General features: G+C 38.7%; 1 protein-coding gene across 2 annotated transcripts in view; it reads right to left on the bottom strand.

The window, feature by feature from the left end:
- The window catches only part of LOC131678768 (roundabout homolog 2-like), a 374,166-nt gene that overhangs the window by 85,864 nt on the left and 264,394 nt on the right, over positions 1-23,908 (bottom strand). For both annotated transcript variants that reach the window (XM_058959051.1, XM_058959052.1), the window contains exon 3: positions 6,320-6,513. In XM_058959051.1, the coding sequence (XP_058815034.1) occupies positions 6,320-6,513 (194 nt within the window). The remainder of the gene's footprint in view (positions 1-6,319; positions 6,514-23,908) is intronic.

Here is a 23,908-nt window from a genome sequence, read left to right as displayed (position 1 = left end):
TCTTGACCGGTCATGGCTGTTTCGAGAAGTATCTGAACAGGTTCGCCTACGTGGGATCGCCCTTTCTGCATTGCGTGCGGCGATGCAGAGGAAACACCTGAGCACGTGGTCTTCGAATGCCCACAATTCGAGTGCGATCAAAACGAAATGAGAAACATTGCTTGTGAGGACGTCAACATGAAAACATTATCCAAAGAATGTGTGCGGGCAAAGTAAAATAGGACGCGGTTAAAAAAAGGGTTCAGATCATGTCAGCGTAGCAATGAAGATGGCGAGAAGAGCCACGACTAGCAACGTAGCCGTACGGGACTTCTGGTCGTCGAGGTACCGATGAACCGGAATTACATTCCAAGCGGAATCGCAGGACCGACCTTGGTACTCGACAAGTCAGTCTGCAAAAGAGAGATAAAAGAGTCCAGCGGGCACGTCCGGAGTAGGCGAGATTCACCGCTGGGAACTAGACTGAGCGCCACGTATCGTCGACAATAGACCGTCGGGGCACCAGAGAACCGGAAGCCATCCTCCCTCGAGAATCGCAGAACTGACCTCGGCACCTATCCGATCAGCATCGAGATTACGGTTTCGAGAAAACTTTCGACATCGGAAAAATTCTCCGTTGGAGTACACTAGTAGCACATGCAAATGGTCGTCGGAGCGCCTGTGAACTAGAAGTCACCCTTCACCCAGAACCGCAGAACCGACTTCGGTATGTACCCGGGTAGCATCGGTTTCGGAAGATCTTCCACTGCTCGTCGGAGTAGGTAAGATCCACCGTCGGGGCCTATTCCAAGTAGTCTGTAGAAAATCACCGGCGTGAATCGTCATGGCACCAGTAAACCGGACGCAATCCTCCACCCGGAATCGCTGGACAGACCTCGGTACTCTGTCGCACTGCATCAAAGCAAGAAGAACACGTCCGTCAACGGTGTTGGAAGTAATTCTTTCGTCGGAGAACTCTTCCTCGAGGTGCGCTATCTCCACCATCGGGGACTATGCCGAGTAGTACCGAACACGACAAACCACCAGTATAAGGTCAACGGGACATCAGTAAACCGGAATCCATCTTCCAATCGGAATCGCTAGATCGACCACGGCATGCAACTGGTCAACGTAGAGGGGAGCGCATGTAGATCATCATGCTGTACATCACTGATATGGCAGTTATGAGACCAGCGAACTAGCACGACCAGCTAGACCTGGAATCAAGCGAAGTGCATTAGCACGCCTCCCCCCGAAGAAGTCATTTCAAATGGAATCCGGTTGATCAGGTAAATGTCGGACTCTTTGGCGGAGTTTAGAGGAGTATGGTTCATAGTCATCTTCTCTGCTCAGAGTCCCTCACTCTGAAGCACGATGGACGAAATAGGTAGTATTGTCCAACTACTGAACGTGTGCTGGGTCAGCTTAAAAACTTCACCTCCAAGTAAAAACTCACATACATACATACACATACAGACACATACAAACTTTGTCCATTGTTATTGCAGAGCCGCATCCTCCCGATAATGGAGAAGTTACAATAAAGGTTTCATGACACTCTTGTAGCCCTTCTTAAAACTTAGAGTACGCTTGTAGTGTGCTATAAAACTAGAAATGCTACTTGGGTAGTGCAGGGATAGCGGCAATCCAAGTAATGGGTGGTTTCCCTGTCCAAGAGGTGATGGATAGCACACACGAAGGCTTCGTGGTCTTCAGGATAAACAGTGTATGCGTATACTCCCCCACGGTGGACACCAAAGCAGTACAATCGAATGCTGGACGCACTAACCGATTCGTTAGTTGGACGAACGCTGGTTATTATAGGAGGAGATTTTAACGCTTGGACCGTGAAATGAGGTAACAGACTGACCAACGTAAGAGGTTACAGCTTGTTGGAAGCCCTGGCGAAGCTGGATGTAAGACTGGGCAACGAAGGTTACCCGCTAGCACATTCCGTAGAGACGGCCGGGAATCCATCATCGACGTAACATTCTGCAGTGCGTCGCTGATGAATAACGTGAATTGGTGAGTTAGTGAGCAGTACATACATAGCGATACCCTACACCATTGGTCAGCGGAATCGCATTGTAGCGATGAGAATGAGGACTGACGGGCGGAAGTGTAAAATAAAGGACTTCGACAACCAATTTTTTGAGAAAGCACTTCGTGCTCACAGCATAGCTCCAATTTCGAATGCCGATGAGCTGTCGGAAACATTATCGAGGGCGTGTGACCGAGGAATATATAGTAGGGCATTGCAAAAAAATTTTTTTTTTGGATTCTCAAAGGCCCCCCCTCTCATATTGTGACAAATGTCAAAGTAAGCTCAGATACCAAATTTCACATCATTTGGACAATTTTAGACCCCCGCCCACCTCGCTTGAAATTTTTTGAAATTGGTACTATGGGAAAATATGGAGGAAAAATACATTAAATGCAATAACTTTTGAAGTAGCAATCAGAAAATTAAAATTTATACCTCTTTTGGAAGGAAATAATCTTAGTATTTGAATGGAGATATATTTGTTTCTAGAAAAATACGGGAAAGTGGGGTACTGGGTCATTTTGGCCCCAAAATCCCCTATTTTTAATGATTTTTCTGCTCCGTGATGCAATTCATACATATTTTGTAGTTTTTCTAATGTGAAAACAACTCAGAAATCGAACGGAACCCTTTTGACCTTAGTCCGAATACGAGAAGTTGGGGTTATAGGGCCTTTTGTCAGTCATATTAAATTTTATCATTTTCTCATGCATATATCTCTATTATTCTTCAATCAATTTTCATAAAATGTATCTTATTGAACGTGTAAAATTCTGGGGAATAAAACAAAAATAAAAACGTTAAAGGTAAAATACAGAAACATTAAACTTTTTGATATTTACTCTACAAATCTCATTTTTTTCATTATTTGTCCTAATACCTCAACTTCCCCTATTTTTCCAGGAGTGAAACTTTTCTCATGTGATCCCTAAGCATATTTTACACTAAAAGTAGTAAATTAAATAAGAATTTTGTTGTTAAATGGAGTTAATATGTGCGATTTTATGATAAAAATGTGAAATTGACACTATATGTCAGATAATTTGATGTTCCTGAATTTTACCGGTAACGAATCTATTTTTGTTATAATCCTAAGGATTTTCCACGTTCAACAAGGTATAGTTTATGAAAATTGAGCGAAGAATAATAGAGATATATTCACGAGAAAATGATGATGTTTAATATGAATGACAAAAGGCCATTTAACCCCAACTTCTCGTATTCGGACTAAGGTCGAAAGGGTTCCGTTCGATTTCTGAGATTTTTTCACATTAGAAAAACTACAAAATATGTATGAATTGCATCACGGAGCAGAAAAATCATTAAAAATAGGGGATTTTGGGGTCAAAATGACCCAGTACCCTACTTTCCCGTATTTTTCTAGAAACAAATATATCTCCATTCAAATACTAAGATTATTTCCTTCCAAAAGAGGTATAAATTTTAATTTTCTGATTGCTACTTCAAAAGTTATTGCATTTAATGTATTTTTCCTCCATATTTTCCCATAGTACCAATTTCAAAAAATTTCAAGCGGGGTGGGCGGGGGTCTAAAATTGTCCAAATGATGTGAAATTTGGCATCTGAGCTTACTTTGACATTTGTCACAATATGAGAGGGGGGGCCTTTGAGAATTCAAAAAAAAATTTTTTTTGCAATGCCCTAATATATAGCCGAGAAACTGCCGGCGTCCGGCGTATTGGTGGAACGGATCGCTTAACATCCTCCGTGCTGCCTGCCTGAAAGCCAGAAGACGCGTTCAGAGAGCAAGATCTGAGGCAGTCAGAGAAGAGTGTAAAGTGACATTCCGGGCCGCTTTTAAACGCGAGATAGTGCGTAGTCGGTCCACCTGCTACAAGGTGCTGTGCAGAGAAGTAGACGCTAACTCCTGGGGCAACGCTTACCATGTCGTAATGGCTAAGATCGAGGGTCCAACGACGCCAGCTGAAATGTGCGCTGACAGGAATTATCCTGGTGGGTCTTTTCCCGAAGCACTACCCAACCTCATGGCCGCCTACACTGTACGTTGATGCAGACGGTGGAAATACTGATGACAATCGTGTCTCCAACGACAAGCTTCCTATAGTGGCAAAAAGGGCTGAAAACTAAGAAAGCTCCGGACGGTATACCCAACATGGCACTGAAGACCGCGATCCTGGCGTTTCCAGATATGTTCAGATTAGTACTACAGAAATGCCTGGACGAAGGCTACTTCTCGGACAGATGGAAGAATCTGGTTTTGCTGTCAAAACCAGGGAAACCACCAGGAGATCCAGCATCGTATCGGCCTATATGTCTGTTGAAAGGGAAGGAAAGGGATCTGGACGGTGGACGCCATTCGCACAGCGGAGAAAGCTTCGAAGCAAAAGAGAAGGAGCAATCGCTACTACGCCGTGGAAACGATCGACGTGAAGAACGCCTTCAGCACTGTCAGCTGGGGGCGATCGCCCTAGCGCAGGACAGATAGCGGGTTCCGGACTATCTGTGCAAGGTTCTGAAAAGTTGCTCTATACTCGGCCAAACGGACTGGAATGTAATGTACAACGCAGTGTTAACATTGGAACTATCCAGGGAAGTTGAGATCGTCTACTGTGCAGATGACGTTGTCCTGACGACAACCGGCGAGACCATCTAGGAAGTAGAGAAATTGACGGCAGAGACAATAGGCATCGTGGAAAACTGCATGGCTGATGTAAAGTTGTGCCACGACGAGCACATCTATGATGCTGTCAATAGAGGGGTTACGAGTAACTATACTCTCCGAGCTACAGAGAAAGTGGCGAAGGGACCAACAAAGTAGCACCGTCGGCTAGAAAGCCGCCGTGAAACCAAAAATCGGGATTCGGGAGAAATCCCACCGCCGGGGAACTTTCTATCGGTGCAGACTAGGTCCACCGCCGGAGACCGGTTGAGTAGTACACGACGCAGCATCGGATTCGGGTCGTTGGAGTTCCATTGAACAGGACGTCAGGCTTCACCAGACCGAGCTACCGGATAGCTCTTGAGTAGGCTAGATCCACCGCCGAGGATTAGAGCGAGTAGACCGCGCCGAATAGTTAGCGGTGGGTCGTTTGGGGCGCTCGTTGAATATGCTAGGTCCACCGCCGGCGACTAGATCGAGTAGATCGGAACGATGAGGGGAACTAAATGGCTCACTGAAACGAACATTGGTATCGGAGAAATCTACCGCCGGGGAATTCACAGTAGAGAAGATTCAGATTATCCGACCATATCGAGACAAAAATGGTAGCTAATTCGATCACGAAACAGACATCGCTATCGAGAGAAATTCCGCTGCCAAGGAACTCTCAGTCGGAGTAGGTTAGTTCGCCGCCGGATAATATCCAAGCAGATCTCGATAAAGCTGGGAGCTAAATGGCTCAAGGAAGCTGGTATCGTTTTCGGAAGAAATTCATCCGTAGGGGAACTATCGGTCGGAGTATGGTGAGTTCACCGTCGGTGAGTAAAGGGTGTCCCACATCAAATTGCATCACGTAAAAACGCGGTAGAAAATAACCCATTGGATATTTTCTCTTGAATATTTGGGTAGAAATAGTTTTGAGTGTATTGTTTACACTATATTTTTATCGCAGTCAGTTTTGCAAAAATCGGAAAAAATGGCGTCACCCGACCAGCAACGCCGCGAATTGATTATGCGCAAGCACCTGGAAAATCTTCAACTCTCTCATCGGGACAACTCGGAATCGTTCAATCAACGGTGAGTCTTGTGATTATACGTTACTACCAAACTCTGAGTATCGAACGGAAGAAATTCTGTTAGAATGGATGTTCTATTAGTGACCAGAATCACAAGCGTGTAGTGAAGCATTTAAGTTGAATCCCAATGCTTCGGTCAGGGTTGTCGCCAAAAAATTTGCATCTTTTCAAGTCTTTCGTTCAGAGAGCCAAGGACCAGGAGAGACTGCATACGTACAAAGAGCAGAAGGCTCCGAATCGTGATGAATGTTCCGGAGGAAGCAAGGAAACAAAAACTTTCACAGTTTGCCAACAAATACATGCTTTGGCAAGCGATCTGCTCATGTGCCAAAGGAAGTGCGCCGTTCGTGACTACCGGGACTGTAAACTGGGTAATCTACCTCAAGGAGTGTCTACATGAGCGAGAAAGGCAAAACAGAAATTGAAATAAAGCAAACAATGTATTAAAAAAGCCAGGACTCAAAGACTCGAGGAATCATCGCGTCAAACAGTCCTCGAAATTAAATCCAAATGCACAGCAGCTCAGCAACAACATTCGTAACTCTATTATCATAATAATATCCTAATTAATCAACACACCTTCAGGAAGAACAATCCTCCAGCGGGAAGCAGAATTTTATGCGAGCCCTGTTCCGCTTTGATCGGCTCACCATCCTTGTACCAGGTGATGGTTGGCATCGGAATGCCTTCGGCCTTGCAGTTGAGGGTGGTGGGTTCATGCCTCGGCACTATCACATCCAGCGGGTGCTCCGTTATTTTTGGGTACTCCATTGCTGCAAAGAAGAAAAAAAAAGAACGAAAAAAAGCAACCTTTAGTGATAATCCATATTTATCGGATTACATGATGTAAATGTTTTTAAATATTGATATGTCGGAAAGGTAGCGGGGCAACGAAATATTCTCACTCCTTCCCCTCCTCGGAGGATTAACGCAGAAGTTCCATTACGAGCATCATTCCGGATCGCTTGTGTTTGTGTCGGTTTCATGGAATTAAGCGAACTAGGAGTCGCATGATTTCGAGCGAAATAGCGAAGTACAACATTCATACTCTATCGGAGTCTTCACTAGCGAAATGTTAAAATTCCCAACTTGTTCATAAAGACTGCATATCGTATACCATCAACTCCGTCTCGGTTGCCTCTGACGTCGCTACCCATAGTATGGGATATGGAAGTGGAAGTTGGACAGTTTTACCAGTTGATCCTATTTTGCGCTTGAAAAACTATGGCAAAACTCATGGGAAAAGTTATCTATTTATGTATCCTAACCAAATGGGGATGTTTCGGGTGAAATGACCAACCTGCTACAGATGGTCGTACACCTGTTTAGGAGTTGATCTAAAAACTGTTAACTGTAGGATTTACATTAAAAATTATGGAAAGCTGTTTCCGAAAACTATTGCTGAAACTTTTCCGTGCGCCACTATAAAGTATAAATGAGAATGAATCCCTTTATAAAGAATTCATTAACATGTTACCTATAGTTAACGCCATTACAAATGAGAACCGAAACAAACTGAAATGAAAATTGTTCTGGGGTATTAGGGTCAGGAATTGGAATTAGTTAGTTCAATCGTTCGCGAAACAATGCCAAATAATCCTACACAGCTGCACATGCATCATTGGCCAAATTCCTTGTGAATAGCACCACATTCCAATAGTTCCATAAACATAAGCTTCACATGTATAAGTACTCCAAGCAAGCACGCATCGGCATTCCATTATTGCCACGAACCAGGAAGCAAAACATTACCTGCTGCATCAATTCCGAGACTAAACACCCCATCACCGCCCACAATATGTGCACCACAGAGTGACAATATATATCCTTCCGCGCGGCAGGAAGTCGCAACATCCTCTCCCATTCCCACTCTTAGCACAGTAGCTTCCACATGCCAGAGCGTGTGCCCTGCCATAGTCGTCTCTAGCTCCCCGTCGCCATCGGAGGTGGTTATAATTTATTCAATTAGTGGAGCTTCAGTACGACAATCTAGAGCGATTTAGTCCCGTGATTACTTCCTTGCTGTGCTGCTGCTGCTGCTGCTGTATTAGGGGCCAAAGGATCGGGCTTCGGTTCGCGCTCCACTTGCACATAGATATTAAATGCTAATAACTAGTTGGAGCTGCTGCTTCTATCCTATTTGCACACTATGACTTTCGTGTGATGAAATCTTGCTGCTAAGATAGACGGATATAGATAAGGTTGGGGAAAATTAAATCGTTGCTCCTGTCAAGCTGAGGCTGAGTCTATACTAGGAAGCATGTTCCTTGAACTTTCCTACGGCGAGGACACGTCTTAATCTATCGACAGTTCAGTGCTTAGGACTTGGTCGTAGAACAGCACCTGTGCCTGGTCTGTGCAGTCGAGCGAATGAATGCGGGGGGAAGAAAGCAGAACTCCTGGATAACTAACGCTGGCAGGTCTTCTGGGGGTAGGATCAGGATGTTATCCTTTTATCCTTCGTAGCATCCAACGCAGCAATAGGATACCTGGCTACATAGCTATACACAATTGACACGCAAAGTGACTTGAACTTTAGCCTTCGGTCTTTCCAGTGAAGCTCGTCGGCCCATTCTCGATGATCATCTTCTATCGTATGACAACGGAGATTACAACCCGCTCGACAGTGTTATTAAGTGCCTCCCGACGCGATGATGGGGTCCAGTGGAAACCACTTAAGCTTGAAAAATAGTGCTGAAAATTGCTGTCCAACCGTCAACTGCTGCCATAATTTCACAGTAATGGAAGCAAATGCCAACAGTAGTGCAGTCGAAATAAAACTGTACACACTCGGGAGAGACAATAAAAGCGAACCATAACTCATCTTGGCGGCGGCGACACATTAGCGCGCGTAGTTCGCTAAAAACTCGGATAGAAATGTTTGTTCGCTTGCCGGGTTTATATGTATGTTCCACTACTGCTGCTGCTAGACATTACGACCACGACTGTCTGGTTCCGGATGCAGTTTCTGGCTCCGCTCGCTGCCAGTCGCCCGGTCGGGCAGTTGGCCGCGTGTACTAGGAACAGCCAGCAATTTCGACAGCTGTTTCGGGAGGGAAAGTGCAATAAATTAATTCGTTGTGATTCACTTATCAGATCACCATCAATCTATTGCTGTCAGCGGAGCGTTGTATTGCTTTTGGTTTGCGCTGTATTTTAAGGGGTTTGTCATTTTGTATGTTCACATGCTTTCAAATTCAATACTGTCTTTTTAACATTCAGAAAGTATGGAGAGATCTATTGAACTAACATGATACTGTAGTTTTGTTGTTGGTTAGAAATCAAACATTTGATTGATTGAATAATACATTGGTTAGGTTTGGTATGATTAGCGTGTTTGATTTGGCTAATCAAACATTAACAAAATCATGTTTCAATGCCAGGCTACTCTATTAAACGTTATCAGTACTGAGTACCTGACATGATGAAACTGAATATAGGCAGTTTTCGTTAGCACTTAATTCTGTTAGCAACTTCAAGGCTTAAAATTGCGTTATTCGACCAGAGATCCACTCATTGCCATTGATATTTACACATCTCGATACCAAGCAAAAACTACAATCAAAAATAAAAATAGCGTCTAGCTAGTGCCAATCTTGGTACTAGTTTAGATTTAGCATCTAACTGGTACCAAGAAGGTGCTAGTTACTGATGGGGAGAATCCGAAACGCTAAATACTAACTAAAAATAAAAATAGGCAGTTTCCATTGTTATTCAGACAATACACACTAAATAGAAATAACTGTTCTTTAAAACTCGCTTCGTTAACTTAGCCAAATTAGAAAATAGACTAAATACAGTGACTATTGTCTTCCGTAGTTAGAAGCAGCATAACAAATTACAAAACCGAGTTTGTTGCAGGAAAAAATTAGGATAGATTAGATTTTTTTAAAGGCATGCAGTAACAATTTTATCACATGAAAGAAAAAAATGGTGGCACTTTCTTCAGTAGAAAAAGCTTATAAAATAATATTAATCCTCTGCCGTCTTTTGGCGGGTTACGGGAAAATCGCTATACAATATTCAAAATACGATTATATGTTGTTGCCATTAGGAAAACATTTTCACAACATTCCCATTAATCATACAAATACATTGTTTGAATTTTGATATCACTATGTCGAATAAATTCAACGGTGAAAGTTGAAAATTTGAGTAAACTATTTTGTGTATGGCAGTGTAATTCAGTTAAAAAATATTTATGGTTTTTTTAAATTTTCGGAGAAAATAAAAAAAGTTGCTAGCTTGTAGTAATCCTTTGTAGCTGCGAAATTTTTTTGTGAACGATGCGGAAAAAAAGTTATTAGCAATCAAATCTTGAGTCGTAAAATAATCATGTTGGACAGTGTTTAGGGTTAAATGAAAAATCCGTAGCTTTCATGAGCTGGCAATATATTTTTGGCTTTCTCATTGCAAAACCAATCTATAATGGCATTTTCAAGCAAAACAAAACAAAAATTCTCGAGGAAATGGACACTTTTTATGAGGCTTACAATAATCACGATTGAAGTTCAGCAAGTCAACTGAAATTCTAAAACTTGGAAAAAAACGATAGAATAGGCACATTAGTAGTACCTGAACTACTTTCTAAACTCGTGTTTTCATTTTTTCTTGGATAAGGAAAGATTTTTTACCAAAAAAATCAATTTTTCAAAAAGACAGATTTCGGTATTCCGATTGCAACCCGTCATTAACCGGCACCAACTTGGGGCCAGTTAGATACTAACTCTAAACAATTCACCCAACTTATTTTAACGTTTAAAACAATAGGTTGATACTCTCTGTTGTCTCAGGAAGCAAGCACAGACATTCTGGTATGCTGGCGAAAATTTTTCAGATCAGAAATATTTAAAAGCGCTTGGTTCCCGAGCCAAACAAATAAGAGATCGTTTTCACTTTCTCGACAGCAAACCACAACTTCTTTGCTTGCTTTCCGAAACATCATTTAGGGTCTGCGCCTTACTTTGAGCATTCACATAAGTTATTTGGCGCTCCTGTGGATTTAATGTCTAACCGGTCCTAAGTTGGTGCCAGTGACTGATGATATGAATTCGAAACTACGAAATCCAATTCATCGAAGTTAGATGTTGTATCTTTAGGCACAAATCGATTAATGTAGGTATTTTTTTCCTTTGAGACGTAAAATTTTTACAAAGTTTCTAACTCTCAATTTTTTTTTCAAGTATCGGCCACATACTGAAGACGAAACGATAACCCAAACTTATCGAGTTATAGATGCAACCAGTCGCAACATATTAGTCGCTTTCCGTGATTGGATTTTGGTGTCGTTTTCAAACTTAAATGAACACTAATTGGAAATCATAGAGAGCGACTAAAATGCTGCTGCTGATTATAACTTTAAGTTCACTATGATTGATTGAATAATATGTGATTTAGAAGTAATAGGCATCCGATTGAAAGAAAGGACAAAATCACGACCGTTAGTCCCATTGCTACTGTGTACGTTTCTTTATATCAACAAAGTTAATAATATATATAATATATTCAATTCGTGGGTGTACCATCTCAGTACTCAGTGGTACTCGCATCTAAGTAAAACCGCTGCGTACAACTTTTTGTCCTGTTTAGTCACAATAAATATGGAGGTACGTTAAGATGACGCGAAGGCAAAAACTGTCAGTAAATTTAAATATTTTTGTTGGCTACCACGCTTGAATGCAATGCCTGATGTTTACACCAATACAGAAATTAAAATAGTGCACAATTCTACACCATCATGTGAAAAGGACGTAAGTGCAAATGAGAGTCTCTCTTTGTTTACTTTCTCTTCCGTCAATTACTCGGCCCCTTTTACCTTTGCTGCCTAACTTTTAGCATAATACTCTAGGCGAAATCAGAGTCTTTCGTTATATAATGAAAAAATATTGAGAAGTTTTATGATGAATCCATAATAATCGAAGGAGAAAGTAAACACAGAGAGGCTCTCATTTGCACTTACGCCCTTTTCACGTGTTGGTCTAGAATTTAAAAACTTGGCAGTTAAATAACAAACTTTATAACTATATTAGTATTACATAGAAATTTTCATTTACGAACTCTTTTCTACGTCACATTCGATTTAAGGGGATCCTCTTATATAATTGTGGCAAAAATTAGCTAATGCTTAATAATTTTTTTTGAAGCAGTAAAATGACAGACATGTGCGCTATTCTGCAAAATGTTTATGAAGGTGTAATCTATAAAATACAAATTTTCGAGCGTAAGGTGTCAAAAATGGCGGCTTTCTCGAAACAAAATTTTTCGAATCTGCAGGCATTCTCGTTTTTGAACCATTCAACCAATCAACTTCGGGGTTTGCTCGCCTAAAAGAAGACAACATTCTCGGGCGCTGTAATCTACAAAATCGCTATATTTTGATCATTAGCGAATTTTTACAGCCGGCCAAAAAGGAAAAATCATGCGAATAAACGATACTTCATTTTCAAGTGGCCACCATTTTGTTTCTATATCGAATATTTTAGATGGGACACCTCTACGGAATGTAATCTTCAAGATCGTTTTGGTTTGCTGCCTGGTGACGACGAATTGCGACCTGTATCGTGCCAGCAGATGAGGTCGATTTTCAAAACATTTTTTGCTGGAGCCACCATTTTGGACGCCATTTTTGACACCTTACACTCGAAAGTTTTTATTTTATAGATGAAACCTTAATAAACATTTTGCTGAATAGCGCACATGTCTAAGTCATTTCACCTCTTCAAAAAAAATCAAACATTAGGTACATTTAGCACAATTATATAAGAGGACCCCTTAAGTAACTTTCTTTACGAACTAAATAAGAAATAACTTACTCTTTTTTACCAGTGTTTCAAAAATCACTCCAATCAGCAGGCGTTGATAAAACCATAGTTTGACAAATCTTTAAAATCCATAATTTAATCACTCATGGTTTTTGGCTCCTGAGGAGTGAAAACAGGTTACTAGATTATAATTGCAGCATACAGTTTAAAAGCCCGAGCTCAATTTAGATTTTCAATTTTCATTTTATCAAACACAAAAGCAAAACAGATCCTTGGTACAGTTCATAGCGAAACCTTCTTTTCGAGAGACCTCGAAGACCAGCATTAAATGGTTAGCGTACTAGGCTAGGCTTAGGCCATTACAGTAATAAATAGTACACCTGTTTTGCATCCTTCCACTATGCATTTGAACTTTTGGATTTCATCACTTCAGCAGAAACTGTTTGGGACGGAGTGTGCTCCAAAACAATCATCGGTCCCTTTTTTTTCAAAGAGAGAGAGACCATCGACAACGCACGCTACTGTTGGATTTAAGCGCACTTTGTCTGTCCAGAAATGCATAAAGAAGGTCTGAAAAACTTCTATTTTTAACAAGAACACACCGCAATCAAGTTCTTACAGAGCAAATTCCCAGGACGTGTTGTCTCAAAAAATGGTGATTTGGAATGCCCTCCTCGTTCTCCGGATTTAACGGCGCCAGACTTTTTCTGTGGGGTTATTTGAAAAGCAGGGCCGCAGAGAGAAAATACGGGCCCGGGGGGTCCAATGTACGGGCCCCCACCACTGTGTATTGCCTGAGTACAAAAAAGTCAATGTTTGAAATCCATTGGAGTTCACTGATATTATGTATAGTACACTGAAATTTTATATTTATGTACCATTTTTTGATCTAGTTGTTTGTAGTGCCAATGAAAGTAAAAAAAACGTGGAGTTTTTTATACTTTGGGAGTTTTAATACCTCTTCGACAGTTTTGGTGACTTTGAAAAGCGCCATTTGTGTAATAGTATTTAAAAAAGTAAGGAAATGACAAGATTAAAAATGTAGTAATTACAAAAATTAAAAATATCTAAACGGCGATCAACAGCAAAAAATAAAAAAAAACAATATGAAAACTAAATATTAAAAGAATGTACAAAAGAGCTAAAAACAAATAAAATCAACCACATAAACAAATGTCAATTGTCAAAAAATGTTTTATCGAGAAAAACCGAAACAAAACCTATAAAAATTGATAAAGGAAAAGAGGAAACTAGAAAAACATATTGCGAAGATTAAAAAAGTCGAACATTATTGAACAGATGGTGAAAAAATACTGAAAAATCGATAGGAAATTAGGATTTTTTATAATCAGTGAAAATTAAAAAAACTACTAAAAAGAATACAAACATTAATGCATAAAACTCAAAACTCGATAAATCAAGAATAATAAAATTTATTTAACGTTAAAAACAATAAATATTTAAAACAATAAAAAAATAAATAAAGCGTTAAGAATGCATAAAACTAGAGGAGTATATATAAAAGACAAGAATAAAATAAGCATAGAGAAAACAAAAAAAAATGAACGACCCAGAAAATTTTGAAAAACTGGAAAATTTAAATGATGAAAAGAAAAAAAAGTAAAAAAATTGAAAGTATTGAACAAAAACGGAGCAAACAGAAGAAATAGAAAACAAAAAATAGTAGAAAAAAGCCATACTATAGAAACACAAAAATGAAGTTAACACGAAAAAAAGGAATAAAATGGATATTATTTAAAGAACAGAAAAGGCACTAGAAATGAGATTTGAAATATATTCAAACAACTAACTAAATGTAAAATTAAGAAAAAGTGCGCATAGTGTCAAGAAAAGATAAATCAAATGTTTTTTTAGGAAAATAAAAAAAAATCAATGTTAACGTTTAGGAAAATAGTCAACTGAAAAAGTATTTTCAAAATAGGTTAAATGGAAAACATGAAGAAATAACAATAACGAATTAAATCTTAAGAAAAAGGTATACAAAATAAATAAAATTATATTAAATGAGCAATGGGAAAAAATAAAACTACGACAAACGGAAAACTAAAAACTGGAAAATGAGGAAGAAAATAGGAGAAAAGTAAAAAATTAAACAATAAGACTAAGTCGAATGAATTTAAATAAGTAAAATTGCTTTTAGAAATGCAAAAAAATATAAAAAAGGAAATAGAAAAAGGCCATGACAAGAATAAATGTAGTAAATAGACAAATTCTAAAACTCAGATGGAATGACAAAAGAAACAACTCAAAAAGCAGGGTATCAAAATATGAAACGATAAGAAAAAAATAAAGAAAGCGGAATTTTCTCGAAAAATTGCGAATAAAATTAAATAACAGAGAAAAAACTATAAATTAAAGTAAGTGATAGTGAAGCAATAGAAAAAAGCAAAGTAAGGAACGTAAAAAGATGGATAAAATAAAAATATGCAAATAGATAAAAAAAAGGCAGAATCCTACAATTGTAGAAATATACATATGAAAAAATAGATCAATGAAATTTTAACAAAATAAAAAAAAATCCACCTAGGAATAAAAAAATGAAAAAAAATGAGAAAAATGGTTCAAATTTCAAATAAGGGTTTTGGTTGGATTTTACGCTATGCTGGTTTCGAAAACATTCATAATCCTATAAAATCATGAATTATTTTTTTATTTGTGTGGTGTGTTAGCACACCTTAAAATATTTTACAAGAATGTTGTAACTGATTTCTAGAAAATACGTTCGTTACGTTCAGGAAGCGACGTTCAAAATCTCACGCTCACTCCTCCAAAACGAAAAGATTTTGTATGCGGATTTAACTTGCTACATTAGTTAGCTAATCTTGCTAACTAGATGGTTTAGTTTGGAAGCAGACTAAAATTTCTCTTCGAAATCAATCAAACACAATTTAGCAATTTAGTTGAACGTATGCTTCTTAGAATCATTGGCAGCTGCAGGATTGTGAACTGAGAGATCCTCTCTTCATGCTCCTTGGCATATAAAATTCAAAACAAAAATATTAACACTATACTTTGTCACGAAAGGGGCTTGTTGTGTACGTAATTTGCTGATATAATGAAAATGTAATGGCCGTATTTGAAAGAATTGTAAAACGTATTAATTTTTTCCATCCCTGGCCTCTTTGCTAGGGGGTCGAAAATCGCCGAAAAAAGCTACGTCATTTAAGTATGATCCCTTTACAAAAATGTTTCGGTATCATCTATCGTATCTGAATATGATTTTTTATAGATTTTGTATCAATTAACGGCAAACCAAATATATTAAATTTCAAATTGAAATTTTTGGATTAATTTCGAATTCTTTTGGTATATCAAGAGTTTTTGATGACTCATTTGACCAATTGAGCTCTCAAATAGGGTTACCGCCTCTAGTGGTCCTTTGACCAGCAGCATTTTGCTGAGCAGGGGATATACTTCAAGAGACACATGGGTATGCGTTGAAATCAATTCGAATTTCGAATTAAAGTGATCACTCGACAGAATTTTGGAGCGCTTCCATTGCTTTTTATTGTATAAAACGCTTAAAAACAAATAAATATGCACTGTTTTATTTCTTATGTAGCTCGTAGCACTAGGAGGAAAAATATCTTATTTTCTTCACATTCACCGTAGAGTGTAATGTTTTGGTAAAGCACTCCACCTTTCTGTGACGTTCACATTTAGTTGTATGTTTTTGCATTTGTTAACAGTTTTGATTGATTTCGTTTGGATAAGAATCCAAAAGCACCAACCACTCTCGCTGTGAAGGATAACCCGAGCGAGCTTTGCTCTGCTCTTCAGTAAACAAACACGCGGTGTGAAATCACACTTCAGTTTCTTTCGAGAATCTTTGTGAGGAACACAGGGCCTGCAACCCGAGGATGAGGTTTATGAGGACTGGGTGCTGGGCGATTCCTGGTAAAGAAAAGGGCAACGCAAAATTGCAAAATAATTCAATAGATTCTTCCGGGCGAATTCAGATTTACCTGAGCGAAGACACGGAATTCGCCTCCAAAAACCGGTGTGGCAACCTAAGCAGGGTTTTTTTCTTTCAATTATTACTTTCGGTACTAATCCAGCGCTTTCAAAGATTGGAAATTGAAATTAAATTTGAAGACAACTTCATGACTTCTAATCAAACCATTTAATTGTTTAACCCTTACAAGTCTGATCATATTTTTGTTTCGATTATAGACATTTCAAACTTAAAGTCATTCGCTTCTTCATTCAGGATAGGAATTTTCCTATAACAAATCTCTATTCCTGTGTGCGGGATTGGGATTCGAACCCAGGTGAGCTGCGGACATGACATTCAATGTACAATTTTCGCTATGCCCGCTCAAGTCTGATCTTGTTTCGATGCGAGATTTACGTTGGTATAAACATAGTTGATATCAAATATGCAGTAGTTTAGAATTTTCGCCATTCTAGTTACCTTATACACAAGATATTGAATTTTTAATTGTATTCTCAAATAAATTTTTGTCGAAAAAATATTTGTCAAAATTTCAGTTTCTGTTAAAAATCCGGGCCCCCTTCAAAATTCCGGGCCCGGGGGGAAACACCCCGGTCCCCCCCCCTCTCGGCGGCCCTGTTGAAAAGTAAAGTGTATTCTAGCTAACCTTGACGAACTCAAAGCTAACATACGAGCTGAAATTACGGCGATTAAGCCCGAAGCGCTGTCCAATGTCATGCAAAATGCCCGCAAAAGAGATGTGTGTATCAAATGGGGGTGGTCATTTAATCGACGTTGTATTCTAAACCTGGTTTATAATAAATGGGATAAAATATCCTGAAAAAACTTGTTTACTTGTGAAAACGGCTAAAAAATGGCGGAGTTGTTTAATGTTGAAAAATGATACATCCAGCTGGCGCACCCTGTACCTTCTGCTGGGATAATTGAGAAATTAAAAATACAAATTTTGAAGACATGTTATCAAAGTTTGTAATTAAATTCGATCTATAAGAGGCGACAGAACAAGAATCACAAACCGGAGGGGACTTCTTCTTCTTCTTCGCTTCTGTTTGGCTTGTTTGTGAAACAAAGCCCAAAATGGCACAGCGTATAAAGCTATATTGCCAGTTAATTTTCGTTTATAGTCCAATGGACTTTACTTTCTGTGACTAACCGACGATAAACTCGCAGCGCCACAAAATTGGTCCACCACAGCACGAGTAATTCGCCCAATCAAGGTGAAAAAAGCGAATTATGTAGCACTCGGTGAGAACCAACATGTCGACACGTTGAAATTTTCACCGGAAGTCCAAACCGGAGGGGACAGAAGGAGCTAAAACCAGGAGTGAAAACCTAAGAGTCAAAACCAACTTGGATTGCTTTGATTTTTGTACTCACTCCCAGAAACGTGCATAACAATGATTGGTTTCCACCGCTCCTTTGGAAACAGGCTCCTTGGTGTGAAATGTGCACGGTAAAAAAACTTTACCCATTTTATGTATTCAAATTGCCCATTTTCGGAAGTTATTCGAGCTGTCAAAAAATGGGTATTTTTTTGTTTCTAACAATGAGTACTTTTTATACATTTCACAACTACTCGATGAGGTAATGTCAATGGGTATATTGATCTTGATAATGGGTGAAAAATCCTTAAGCATTATTTCAAGCGAGTTAACCTGCAAACTAAGGATCGTAGTGGAACCTGCAAATTATCGCCCTGCATCGGAGTCCGTGGCGGAAACGGAACATTTCGGCAATGCTCCGAAAACAACGTCTGTTTAGACTACTGAGGATGTTGAAAATATGCGCCAGTTCGGCATTTTTAGAGCAGCCAAAAGATCCAGCCATCAAAAATATATCCAGTTGGCGGTTTTATTATGTTAAGTAGTTTTAGAATAGGATTTCTATCTAGATTCCTATACTTTTATGAGGAAACAATAATGTGAAATGAATGTTATTTTGTTTTTTTTAATTCAGAAATAATTCTATTAACAATATTTTTCATTCTGGTGCGAATTTCATGAATGGGTATTTTTTACGCATTTTGTTGTAACAGTTCTGCGAAAAATAATGGGTGAAACATACCCAGGTTGACGTACAAGGTCTGTACTGATTTATGGGTACAAACGCTTTACCCATTTAATGGGTTATTCCACTTTTATTGAAAATGAGTAGTTTTCTACGCATTAATGGGTACTTGATTTTATCAGTGTGTGGTTTATTTGAAACACTGTTTTTTACGAATCAAGTTAGTAATACAAGCTTGATTCTGTACAGTACAGTATGAAGTTGTATACAATTTAACATAATAAAAGTTGGGTATTTTCGGAATGTTGTTAACAGGTACATGACGGAGATCGATGCCTGTAGCCACTTTGAAGTCCAAGATGGCGATTTCCGGTTTAGATAAATTCTTTATAACATCAACAATATGAATATTTTCGAAGTGGAGTTATCGACTAGTTGACGAAAATCGATGTAGGAAGCCATTTCGCAATCCAAGATGGCGACCTCACGTTTAGATAACTTTTCTGTAACATCAACAATATGAGCATTTTTCAGAATGGGGTTGAAAGCTTGATGAAAGTAATTAACGTCTGATGTCATTTTGGAATCCAAGACGGGGACTTTCGGCTTAGGTGCTTTGCTTAACCTTAAAAATGACTCAACGATTTCAGTCATCTACTCGTTAAGCCCGGTTCAAAAATACTCTTATGGTTAGGGCTGTAGAGAACTATGCTTGGCCGGAAGTCGCCATCTTAAATTTCATAATGGTCCATTGGTTTCCATCATCAATCAAACTTTAAACAAAAATACCCATATTGATAAGAGTTGCATAGAATTTTGTTCGACCCAAAGTGGCCATCTTGGATTTCAGTGTAACGTCACTTACCTATTTCCATTATCTATTTGTCAAGCCCACTCCAAAAATACAGTGAAGCCCGATTTTATCAGCTTTCGTTTTTGTCAGCTGCTATTGGCTTTAGCAGACAAACCAAGTATTTGAGTATATTTGAGTATTTCTTGAGTATATGCTTCTTATCTTTAAGTTGCAAATTATGCAAAAAACTAAAAATATCTTTTTTTTCAATTTTGCACTGGAAGATCCCCTTAGCGTAAATTTACACTAAATTATCAGCAAGAGTTATGAGCCAATGTCCAATTGGAAGTCGCCATACAAGATCTGAAATTGGCGCCAAACAACAATTTTCATCATCTACTAATCAAATCAGATCCAAAAATACCCATATTGTTAGGATTACAGAGACTATTGTTCAACTATAAGTCGCCATCTTATGTTTCAAAATAGCGCCAAGCATTGGTTTTTGTCATTTTCTCTTAAAGCCAGTTCTGAAAAAACTCGTATTACTAGGGTTATAGAGAACTTTGTCCAACTGAAAATCACTATCATGGGTTTCAATATGGAGTCAAACTTCAATTTACATCATCTACTCGTCAAGTCCGTTCCAAATATACCCATATTGTTAAGGTTATCTAGAATACTGTTCGATCAGAAGTTGCCATCTTGAGTTTAAAAAACTTGGCATTCAAAATAGCGCCAAACGTCGGTATTCGTAGGTGCTGCGACGTTTGACATAAATACGTTAGGTATAAGTACATTAGGCATGATAACCAAACCTACTTTCTACTTCTGCCCAAGTCAGACATACAATCGAACCAAGTGAACAACAACACGCAACATCTCGATCTAGTGTGCATTGTCTCGAGAACAAAGGAAACATTTAATTTATTCTTGTCGTCATGAGTAAAGTTGACGAAAAAACTCTGCTCCGACCCAACACAGCGGTCGTTGACTTTAAATTCTGTTCAATACGATTGAGTTTTCGTGAAGTGGAATACCTGCTAAAGGTGAAGATGCAGCTTGGACTCAAGGAGGTTATGTATCTTCAGTATCATCATCTTCGCAATGTAGTACTCATATCATTCAACACGTTAGCCAAAGCTGAACGTTTCGTTTTGCACGTGGCTGAAAGTGATAAAGTTTGAATTAAGATTCACGTGTATATAGAAAAAGACTATGTCGATGTAAAGCTACATGACCTATCACCACGTACCCCTCCTGATATAGTTGCATAATACATGTCGCAATACAGAGAAGTAGAATCCGTTACACCTGATACGTGGAGAAATTTCTTCTCGGGTACACCTAACGGTGTTCTTGTGGTGAGAATGCGGATCGAAAGACCTATCCCCTCCCACTTGACTATAAAACTCAAAACCCACGAAGCTACTATCAATCAAACTCCTACGTGCAAGTATTGTAATCATACAGCACACCACGGACAACCTCGCGCGGAAGATACAGAGGAGAATGCATCTCTACCGATTGCCAACTAATCCACGGAAAACCAACCCAAAAAAGAGTTTTCAATACCAATACCTGAACCACAAACGGTTGCAAAATTTGTGGAAGCTGTTCAGTCCATATTGACAACTGCAAAAGCAGTATCCAGCACCCCAAAAACCACTGTAAGCAATATCGGCGAAGAAGATAAGAACAATGGTGACGGATTTACACTGGTCACCCGTAAGGGTAATAAGCAGGGAAGAACATCTGATCGCGAGCACCAAGACACCTTTAACGATAGAAGAGAATTAAATGATCCCCATGACGTAGTAGACGAGCCGCGAAAGAAGGTCTCCGCTCGCAATAAAAAGTTGCGCGCACGAGATCCAACGGGTAATCAATAATATTTGCTTTTATTTTTATTTTGCACATATTGTAAACACTTGAAAAATCCACGGCTCCGTTAAGCTACCGCTATGAGCCGTGTCAAATAAACGAAATAAAAAAAATAGGAATAATGGACGTTAAGCATAATGGACGATTGGCATAACATACGTTAGATATAATGGACGATAGGTATAATTCACAAAAGTAAAAAAAAATAATCGCAAGGCTTTCGCCATTATAAGGATTTCAACCTTAAGCTTGTTTTATCGGGTTAGAAGATAAGCACATTTCAAGCCTCTTAGATGTATTACCCATACAGTTGTATCCAAATATTAAAAAAAGCAAAATAATGAACAAACATTAAGTTTTGGCATAAATGGAAACTTTCAGTGTTATGTACAGCATCAGCATTAGGGTACGGATTTTATGTTTGTGACTAATGACGATACCTTTTTCGTTTCGATAACTCGCCACAGAACACGAAAAAACTCTCCATCATAGCAGACAGTTTCCGTAGTTCTATTTTTGATGGCCTCGAGAATATAATCATTGACCTTAATATTATGAGAGATAATCAATATAGAAGCAGCAATATTCGTATATTCGTTTAATGAATAGTAAAATTCTTTCTTTCTCTTCTTCAAGGTTGTATATTTTCTACTTGGACAATTACACCATGCATGCATGTAGTATCTAATCTAAGTTAACCCTTTCATTCCCAAATTGTTTCTAGCGTTCATGGGGTTTAAGAACCCGAAGCAAAAACCTGTTTTGAAAACCCGTGCTGGATGCTATCTACCTTCCGATGCTCAATAAAGTTCTCCTAGAAAACTTTCAATAGGGAGAGTTTTTTGTGTACTGTGACGAGTTACCGAAACGAAATATGCTACGAAAAGATAGTCGAAGACGGTCCAAATTGATGCGTTTTAGCAGTTTTCAATAACAAGGAGAAATAACGAAGATATATCAAAATTTCATTTATCAACGCTAACAGAAAATATCTCTGCTGCTCTATAATAATAATAATAACTTCAGTTCTAGGAACTTTTAGCGCTGAAATGAAAGGTAATCGTCCCAGTTACTAATCTTACTTGTTTTTGTGAGTAAATTGTGTCTAATTCAAAAGTTATAGCTGTTTAAAAATGTTGTTATTTATAAACAACATGAGCATGAAAGGGTTAATGTACGTAATTTATGCCCTAATACGAATGAAACTGATTTTAAACAAGAGTGTTTAGCTTATTTCAGTCATATCGGTTGTTCGCCAAAACATTAGCGCAAGCTGAGTTTACGCATGCCAAGCATTCGTTATGCATCTTTTAAATAAGTGAAGATTTCTTCAAGTATATACAATAGAATAAAATGTTGATCGAATTTGATCAGCTTCCAGAGTAATTCTACAACATCAAAAATTTCAAATATTTGTGCTATTACGACACGAAGCCGTCAACGCCAAAAGTGATTTCTTTACAATTATACTTCAATATCATAATTTAAGCCAAACGTCCTTTGTGCCCAACGTCTTTATGCCTAACGTCCATTATGCCTAACGTGCGCATGCCAAACGTCCGTATGCCAAACGTATTTATGCCTAATGGGGTACACCCGGTATTCGTCATCTACTTGTCCAGTCCGTTGTAGAAATATATGGATTCGCTGCACTTTCTTTTTAAACGATTTGTTATATCTGCCATTTTTTGCAGTGACAACGCTTGTAGATTTTTAGATCAGTGCTCAAAGACGTTCTTGGTTGACCTGTAACTTCCGTTGAACTATAACACTATGTTGAACTTGATGTCGTTCACGATCATGGAGTAAATAGAAAAAAAAACCTGTTTTAATCCACCTAGTGATGCAATTGTACCTTTCTCATTTCTCTAAACTATGAGTCTATGGCTTGTTGTGTTCGTTTCAATTATGGAAATATCTAATACATTCTTAGTACACTTTACACCTGCACACAATAGTTCGCCTGATGAGCTATTTGTTGACGGTGAAACACTTGAAACAAAAAATATTATACTTTGTATGTTACTATGTTTTAATGGCCACAAGGTTCTACTGTATCGATTTTGTTGGCTATTTTCGGCAAATTTGAGATTAAGAGAAACAAAAGCAATGAAATTGAAAGACGGTATTCTAGAGCGAATCAGTTATAAACTTAGAACGGAAAACTAGAACTAGGCAGGCTCATATGGGCATGATCGAAAGGAAATGTGAAGAATTCTTTGCCTTCTGCAGAGTAGGAGTTGGGCGTTGCACCCAAGTCTACCGCATGGTCTATGGTAGAACATAACTCATCATCATATTTTACCGCCGACGCCGGCGGTAAAACATTCTAGTTTTCCGTTCTAAGTTTATAACTGATTCGCTCTAGAATACCTAGAATACTCTAGAATTCAATTTCATTGCTTTCGTTTCTCTTAGTCTCAAATTTGCCGGAAATAGCCAACAAAATCGATACAATATTATACTTTATTAGCTCAATCAGCATAAGTTCAATGTTGTCTTCCTGCTAACTACGAACGAACCACTCCCCAGCTTAATTCGGGATGCCTTGTGTCATAGCGGTGGCATAAAGATGAAGAGGTTGAGAAGAGGAGCGGTATGAGTGATGGATGGGGCGGTGGTCTGAGGGGGATGCAATGAGGGGTTATCTGAGGGGAATTCAAGTTGGTGGGGACCAGTGAGGAGAAGGGGGGTATAACCCTGTCCTGTTAAAACTTATGTCAATCGAAAAAAATTAGGTTGACAAT

The sequence above is a fragment of the Topomyia yanbarensis genome, chromosome 2, assembly GCF_030247195.1.
Source record: "Topomyia yanbarensis strain Yona2022 chromosome 2, ASM3024719v1, whole genome shotgun sequence".
Classification (NCBI taxonomy): Eukaryota; Metazoa; Arthropoda; class Insecta; order Diptera; family Culicidae; genus Topomyia; species Topomyia yanbarensis.
The sequence above is the reverse complement of the archived record's forward strand: the minus strand, read 5'-3'. Positions and strand labels throughout refer to the sequence as shown.